The 8,741-nt window shown below is 42.6% G+C and overlaps 1 protein-coding gene and 1 pseudogene across 1 annotated transcript; one reads left to right on the top strand and one right to left on the bottom strand.

The window, feature by feature from the left end:
* Nucleotides 1-267: 267 nt before the first annotated feature.
* On the top strand, nt 268-2,334 carry LOC136514291 (LOB domain-containing protein 15-like). The gene is made up of 3 exons (XM_066508278.1): nt 268-381; nt 643-937; nt 1,812-2,334. Exons 1-3 carry the CDS (start codon nt 362-364, stop codon nt 2,247-2,249), a joined length of 753 nt encoding a protein of 250 aa, XP_066364375.1. The 5' UTR covers nt 268-361; the 3' UTR covers nt 2,250-2,334.
* Nucleotides 2,335-2,915: 581 nt separating this feature from the next.
* On the bottom strand, nt 2,916-5,745 carry LOC136513410 (uncharacterized; annotated as a pseudogene).
* Nucleotides 5,746-8,741: the final 2,996 nt, after the last annotated feature.

Genomic DNA, 8,741 nt, shown 5'->3' with positions numbered 1-8,741 from the left:
AAAAATTAAAACGAACACTAAGACCAAGGTTTGGAAAAACAAACAAACATATTAAGACAGTTAATAAACATTCATCAGAAGATTCCATCATTCCACGCGCACACATCTATATACAGTCTAGCTAGCCGCATGATAAACTATAACTGGAAAGTCAACACAGCTCAGGCTAGCTTCCAAATGGTGCAAGCACACCTACTTACATATCTTGCAGTACAATCCCTTGTCAACACCGACGCATTTTACTAATCCTCCTCTGTCAGGCGGACACTCTCTCAAGCAGCACAAGCACAGAAAACCTAGAAGCCACCTTTTCCAAAGCACCTCAGTCCCATTCCTGTCTCCCCTAGCTATCTTCTTCTTCATGGCCACTGCAAGTGCAAGGTAGGGTATGATCCATCCGAGAAACACCAATTTCTGCGCAAAAACATCTACTCCATCTAGTCAAATATAAAAGCTACTATATATATTCATCGATCTAGAGAAAATTATCTCCTCAATCTCAATTCATTTCCATCTTCAAGCATGAAGCATGCTACTGCTACTGCAATAAGCATCCAGCATCAAAACCATCAAGCAGTTACTAGGACCCTAACCCTACTAGTATCTAACCCTACCCTTACTATGATCTCATGCTGTGTTCAGTGAATGGCCTGACTATGATGAGCTAGGGAAGAAGATCAAGAGGGAGTCAGCGGCGGAGCGGATGACGGCGGCGGCACGGAGGAGCTACAGCTCGCCGCCTGGGGCAGGTGCTGTTGCAGGCGCCGGGCCAGGGTCGGCGCTGAACACAATCATGCCGTGCGCGGCGTGCAAACTGCTCAGGCGACGGTGCGCGCAGGAGTGCCCCTTCTCGCCCTACTTCTCGCCGCTGGAGCCGCACAAGTTCGCCGCCGTCCACAAGGTCTTCGGCGCCAGCAACGTCTCAAAGATGCTCCTGGTAAGTCCACCAATGGGATCCATGGCGTTTTGGCCGATCTATACTCAACTTCATGAAATTTAGTAAAATGTTTTTATTTCGAGGGGGCTATTTGGATCTAAATCTTAGTTACTCTGAGAGGTACACCCTTTTTTTTTGGCAGTGTCGTGATTCAAACTGAGTAGTTCTTGACAAAATATATAATTTTGATGAAATCTTGAGGCTTTATTAATCACAGACGACCTGTGTACGTTCATAACCCTATAAATCCCCTTTTCCATCTCTTTGGAATTTGTAGTAGACCACTACAGTTTTTTTTTTTTTTTTTTTTTTCTGCCGTTATCATGTACTCCTTGTGTTTTACGTCAATTGTCAAGGTACCATTTTCAAGTTTCAAATTGTTATTTCTGTATACTCGCTCAAAGACTCGAATGTTGAACATACAAATGATTTGTCTTTCACAAAGATTTGTGAGATTGTTACACATTGAAAATATCCTCAGTCTGGATCCCATTTTTATCTCTCAAGAAAAATCTGGACTTGCGCCGCATATATATGCAGCAACTCAAATGTTATGCAAGTTAAAAATTATCACGTTTCTGGACAAAAGGGAAATGAATCAACCTAACAAACTCAATTTCTTGAATCAACACTCCAATGTTTCTGGCGCCATGTTCATCTGAAAACAAGCACTTGGTTCATGGCATATATATGAATACTTCGTCAGGGACTCACACTAGTCCCTTTTGCTCATCAGCAGTTAGCTGACAACTAAATCTCAGATCCTTTAGCAATAATCTATGTATCCACCATCAATCACACTGTATACTGCTGCATGCTGAGCTGCTGACTGACAACGGCCTCATACATACATCTGCAATCTGCATCATATCAGGAGGTGCAAGAGAGCCAGCGCGCCGACGCGGCGAACAGCCTGGTGTACGAGGCGAACCTGCGGCTCCGGGACCCCGTGTACGGCTGCATGGGCGCCATCCTCACTCTGCAGCAGCAGGTGCAAACGCTGGAGGCCGAGCTCGCCACCGTCAGGGCCGAGATCGTCAGGCACAGGTGCCGTCCGGCGGCGGCCGCGGTGGCCACGGTGCTCCCCTCGTCGCACGCCTCCCAGCTCCTCGCGGCCTCGGCAGCCAGCCGCGGGCTGCACGCCGGCAGCAGGTCATCGGTAGGGGCAAGAGCGGCAACTTTGGCGGCCGCCGTGGCTGCTGTGGGGCCTGCGGCCTCCTCGTCGTCGTCATCGGCGGTGTACGCCGCCGCCGCGTCGAGCTCAACCGACTATAGCTCCATCACCAATGAGAATGTTCCTTACTTTGGTTGATTGAGGTAGAAGTGGCTGCTGCGTTTCTGCTTGAATGTATTTTTGCCACTTTTTTGTCTGTAGACCTCTTGTGGAAATATTGCAATAAAAGGCTTTCCTGGCAGAGTAAATATTTTTCTCGTGTTCCCTTTTTGTTTTGCAAGATTTGTTTGTCATTTATGCATCGTCCAGGTCAAGATTTAAGCTTAAAACAGCTCACGCTCTACAGTGCTAAGGCAACTCAGGCTCTACATTTGCTAGGGCGCAAACAATGCAGAAAAGACTCCAGGAACCAGGACCATGCCGTGCCTGTGTCATTGTTTCTTCTAATTTTTATTGATTAATCTATCTTATTTCATAGCCGAATGCCGATCCATGCGAGTTAAAAGCTCTGTTTCGCAAACTCAAGCTCACCTCATTCACCAGTAGTACTGGATGTGCCAGTTAACAACTCATCAACAAGGGTTACAGGGTTAGGAATCGGAGTGAGTGCACGTGCATATGATACTCCACTAGTGTATGGTATGCTTGATTGCATTTGGATCTCTGCAAGGAACAGACACCTCACATGCTTGTGTGTGCACATTTCATTTTCATACTTCTCGTAGCCTCTCATTTATGTGGCACACAACACAAAAGATACAGTATTGTTTAACAAAACTTTGTATCTTTCCGTACATGACAAAGTTTCACTTGAATTGCTTAAAGTATTTGGCATCTCATTCAGATATCCAACAAAAATAAAGCATGAAAGTGAACGCGAGTATCCAGTAGCAGTATATCAGGACTATGGAATCATAAATGGTTAGTGTTAATCCGTATACACTTCCAGCCGAAATCACCACTAACAATCAATGCCCCTAGCACTGGTTACGTCCTGAGTATGATGACATCAACACACCATCAATAGTTCCTATCTGAATCTATAACTGCAGATGCCTCTTCTGATGATACATCCATCTACACAAAGCCACAGCTAACTCATGTTTCTGAAGAGTCACAGTTACAAATTAGAGAAGGGCTTGGGTGTCAGAGTTTTTTGTCAAAGTGCAGAGAGCTTTCCATACTGGAACCAACATCTTGACAGGAGGACGAGATCTCTGCATGATTAAGCTTGCTATTGGATTGCTGAAATTCGTTTTCAATTAACCAAGATATGAGAACAAGTGCAAGCTTTACCTGGAAAACTAGCAGGAGTTCCTCTTCATCACGCAAAAGCAGTGCCAAGCTCCAGTAACAGGTCACCGGTGTCACACACTCATTTATCAGTGGCTTCAGAATCTTGCCAATGGGCACAAAACGATGATCAACTCTTCCACTAAGAATCACAATTAAAATTCTTAATGTAAATGAATCGACAATTGGAACCAGCTTCAAGCAGCCTATATCCTTTCTAAGCAAAAAGAAATAACTGTAAATCCCACACCTCTCTAAGGCAGAGTGAGAAAGTGCATGGTTAAGAAAATCTGATACTCTGCCTATATGATGTCTATCAGTACAGTACACCAATCGTGTTAAAGCTATAGGGAATATCTAGCAATTGTCGGACAGAGCCCAACTCATACTTCAGAAACTATTTAATTAAATAATTTGATACTTAAGTGTTAATCATACACAGAGTCCAGATTATGCATCCCATATTCGCATGGCTCATAAGAGGTCAGTTTTGCTCATAAGACTGGGCTTCATTGAACAGCATGATTCTAGAGGAAAGTTCAGCCTAAAACATATAATAGCTACTTGACGCATATCATTTATCATGCATGATCAGTGATCTAGAGCTGCCAGTGTATGAAAGAGAATGGATTGCTGTCATATCTCTATCTCGTTTTGGCCAAAATAAAACAGACCTACCCCCATGTAAGCCGATACTGAAGAGTCCTTATACAGCACTCAGCACAGAGCTGCTGAAAATGAGACCATTGATCTGCTACTTTGCTGGGTAGCAGACTAGCAGTGACCGCCAAAAGAGATTGCACTCCAACAGTCAACTTGAATGATTGGTGGTGAAAATATTCAACAGACAAAGTGGTCATTTTATTTTTGCTACCTCCTTTCTGTCTTCATTTTTGTGTGGAGTTCTATTTAATGCATGGCATGCTACAGTCCCTACTCCAAGAAGTACAGTTAGCTGCCATTCTCCAATTATCAAGGACCATGGATATACACAATAAGATAGAGAATAGGACTGACAGTAAGGGAATAAAATGGAGCATGATCTATTATTCAGGTAAGGATTATGTATACCTCCAAAAATGTATCTCTAGCTGAACCCCAAAAGCTGGCATTATCACTACTGATTCTGCACACAAACAAACAGGGAAAGGCAACACGAAATACAATCTCAATTTCATGCACAAATAACGGAGGCAAGGGAGCTTTAAATTTTGAAGTATGCAGCATCTGGCAGTCAAACTAACTATGACCTATTACTATCAATATGTAGAAAGGTTATACAAACACATCTACGATGAAGGATTCACCTTTCTTCACAGGTTTGTATTGCAAACATTTGGCGACAAGAACAGCAAAGGTAATATTCCAAACTGATCCAAGGAACACGCTCTCCTGCGATGTTGAAGCAGGTCAATTTCCACTATGTATACCAGTCATAAAATACAAAGTTAAACAAAACTATAATGCATTTCATCATATGCGAACCTATAATCGTAAGGACATTATTAAAAAGATGGGCAACACAAGTTGATGATTCTCGTAAGTTCATTTCTGTAATTCCGTATCAATAAATATGTGAAAAGAAGGTAATGTCACACTGCGAAACTGTTCTACATAGACATGAAATTCGGTGGCTCCAGGTTTGTCTACATTTCAGTGAACTAACCAAAGATCATGAACGAAGCACTTATAATAAGATTCTTCTGGATGTATCTGATCATTTTTTGCATCAACAGTTACAAGACAATTGTACCTTTCTCAGCAATGGTTGGCAGACATTCGCAAGAAGGAAAATAATGCCAATGTATGATAGAACAACTCGCAATCTGCTCCTCTTAACAAAGATCTCGTGGACGTCAACTCCTATGCTACAATGATGCTTGTAAGTATACATGGCATTAGATACTTCTAGTTTTTGCTCTTGATCCATGGTCCCTGGAGATCCTGAAACAACACTGATGCAGTGATGCGTACCAATCAGGCACCAATACAATTAACTCAACAACGGACAGAAATATGAACCAAACTACTATAGAGGGAAATATCAAATATCTGCCTTCACCGTAAAAATTGGGGAGCCTGTTTGGACAAAATTGAATATGCACCAAATTGCGAAAGTCATCAAATAGCCAAATAGCTTTAAGTTAGGGTTTGGGTGCTCGGTTTCGCACAGCAGTAAGGGAAGAGAAGTGGTTGGAATACCTGGTGGGTGCTAGTCGCCGGCGAAGAGACCGACGAAGGCCTGGGCACCTGGTGTAGGGCGGCGGCGGCGGTAGCACACCAGTCGTCGGAGAGAGAGAGACAGAGAGAGGAGAGAGAGAGAAAAGAATGCACGCGAGGGCAAAACGGGAAGGGCGGATGGGGGCGGACGGCCTTAGCCCAGTCCCGGGTTGTTCGGCCCAGGAGAAAGCATCCACACGGGCGTTCTTGGGCCTTTTTTCACGCATTTCTTTTTACTTTTTTTATTTCTTTTTATTTCTCTTTTTTTAGTTTTTATTCTTCTCGATTTTGTATCTATCCTCTCAATGGGACACTATGCTAATGGGAAATTGGTTTCAAATAACATAAAAATAATATTATTTATTAGTGCATAGTAAATAAGTAAATGATTTTTTGTATTTTATTAAGGTTGAACATTTTTTCTATTGAAGCTAGAAACCCTAGAATAATTTCACGAACCTGCAATGTTTATTCTCACGATGTTATAATATTTTTATCCTGAACTAGAAATAATTTTCTTTTTGTGACATCCAAGTGAACATGAATATTTTTATGCTATATAAACATGGTGAACCAGGAATATTGTTATACTCAATTGAAAAAAATGTTATGGGCTCATTAAAAATTCTTCAGGTGCTCCAACAAGAACTAGTGAAGATTATCATCACTTCAATATCTTGTGAAAAATATCAAGTCTTCCTAACCTTCTATTTGCATTCAGTAGTTTGCTTTCTAGAAATTTTCATGCTAGATAGGGTTAAAACCTAGGCTGCCAAACAATTTTGTGTTAGAATAGCCACACTATCAACATTAGGTGAATACGGCTAAGTGATATAGTTGTATCCAGCAAAAGAGTTTATAAAAACCCAATTCAATCCAACCCTTATGGGGAGTATTATCCTTTGGAAAGAGGAGCTACAACAAGAATAGAGAAGAATAAAGTAGAGGTACATAGTAGCATTAAGCACATAGCTAGGAAAGATCAAATCCAAGACAAACATAAATGGGTTGAAAGAGTAAACCTCGTCATGATTGAAAGGGCAAAAGAAGGCTGGATGCATCCAAGAGAAGTGTTGGAAAAAACAATAATGTCCATCAATGCACCTTGAGCACTCTGAAATCCAAATTTGGGGGGTGCCAAGTATAGATTGAGTTGGGGTTTAGTGATGGGGGTTTCTCTATGATGTTCCTAAGGTCCTTTGGAGCTAATCAAGCAAGGTGCATTGTGAAGTCCATGACGACCTATGTGAAGCTCAATGTATGTCACCAGTGGTGTTTTTGCTAAGTGGGAGTTATCTACACTGATCTATATGGTTTCATGAGTGGTTGAGGGTGAGATTCATCTACCTTAAGCCAAGAGGTGGATATGGTGATTGATCTTGATGGATGTCGTGACTCCACCTTCTTGCTTCACCACCAATGTAAGGGGATGAGAGAGCACTCCTTGCTCTCCCCTAGCAATGGTGATAATTCATTGTGTTGCTTATGCTTGGGCCATCCTCCAATCCTTCCCCTTGACATCCCCTCCTTCCTTTCCTCTTTCTCTTCCTTGTGCTAGGGCTCTAGGTGTTATTGATCAAGAACTAGAGAAATAAAAGGAGGGATGAGAGGAGAAGGAGAGTGTGTGAGAGGGGGCGTTCTGGTGTTGTGCTTTGCATATTGAGGGTACCATGTTAACGGACATGTGGAACCAAGGGAGATAGCAACTTGACAACTCAATTCTGTGGCTATTATGTGTTCTAGTGGACTGTCTGTTAGAATGAACCTCTAACAATCTCTGATAGACCTGGCACCTCTTATGCTGAACCGTCTGCTACTGCACATCAATACTTAGTTTGTCCATAAGAGGCAGAACTCATAGGAGTAGCATGGACCATGAGATGTATCGAACTTACCATACTTGTAGACTTTCATTGTGATGATTGAATGTTTAACTAAATCTATGTTGAACCAGATCCATTGTAACTTAACTACTTTTCTTACTATAAGAACTTGTGTGAGCTGTGTAATGTCTTCTTATGCAATAGATCCTGAGTGTTATGTCTATAGTTGATAGAATAGATGTTGTGATTCCAAGGATGGCCATATCAGTCATTTTGAATCGAGTGTGGTCAATGTGTCTACAAAGATGATAACACTCAATAGTGAGCTTATATTTTTCAAGTATGGATTGGCTCTCCATTTCGTTTTTGCAGTCCTACATGAGCACCATACCATTGCTTGACCTTTTTCTATTTTCTAACACTACAACAAATTGAGCTACCACTGTTGCTAATTTCACTACCATAGAAGACAAAAGAGACGGTGTGATACTTCCACCGTCGGTTGTATCTATAGCGAGGAGTCATAAGGAATGAAGCCGACAGTTGAATCTTGTACCACCGAAGGTTGAACTATCAATGCGGCAGTGGTATTGGGGCTAAATTTCACCATCATTTGGAATGCTGAGCCGATTGAGATACGCGTTATGGCCGCTGTCCCTATAGGACCATTTGGTCTACCGGTGGTAAATTCAGCATGAGTGTTGAATGTCCCAACTTCCAACACCATCTCACCACTTCTGCCGAGAACCGTCGTACCTTGTCTTTCCTAATGCCTATCCCTAGATCACGCATCTTAACTGCTCCTTTCTGCTTCTCCATCTTCAAGGTTGGCCTATTTAAGCTGGGTCTAGGTGCACCTCTTGGCCTCATTCCACACACTCTTCCTCCTTCATTCTTTTAGAATAGATATAGATCGACAAAGCTCTTGAGCCAACCATCTTTTTTTCTTCATCGCCATGGCGCTCTTTGTCCAATTCCTCCGACGGTAGTAGCGGCGTTGGGAGAAGACCTTCAAGATTGGGTACTACCGGCATCTAGGCGAGCAGGGGCTATTCCATCTAGGTGCTAGTGGAAGTTTTGTGATTAAGGGGTTTGCTTATTTGGGCAAGCCAAGGGGTACTGAATTCACTTTGGTATCCCTGGTTTGGCATTGCTGGGCTTCATTGGGGCTGCTAGGATGCCGGTGGTGGCTCCTATGATGGCTCTGATGAGCGTAGGGCCGCTACCAAGGTGATGTCTGTATGTGCAGTTACCATCTTTCTACCCTACGCAACCCTGCTGCTGCCGGTTCATC

Source organism: Miscanthus floridulus, chromosome 16 (assembly GCF_019320115.1).
Source record: "Miscanthus floridulus cultivar M001 chromosome 16, ASM1932011v1, whole genome shotgun sequence".
Lineage (NCBI taxonomy): Eukaryota > Viridiplantae > Streptophyta > Magnoliopsida > Poales > Poaceae > Miscanthus > Miscanthus floridulus.
The sequence above is the reverse complement of the archived record's forward strand: the minus strand, read 5'-3'. Positions and strand labels throughout refer to the sequence as shown.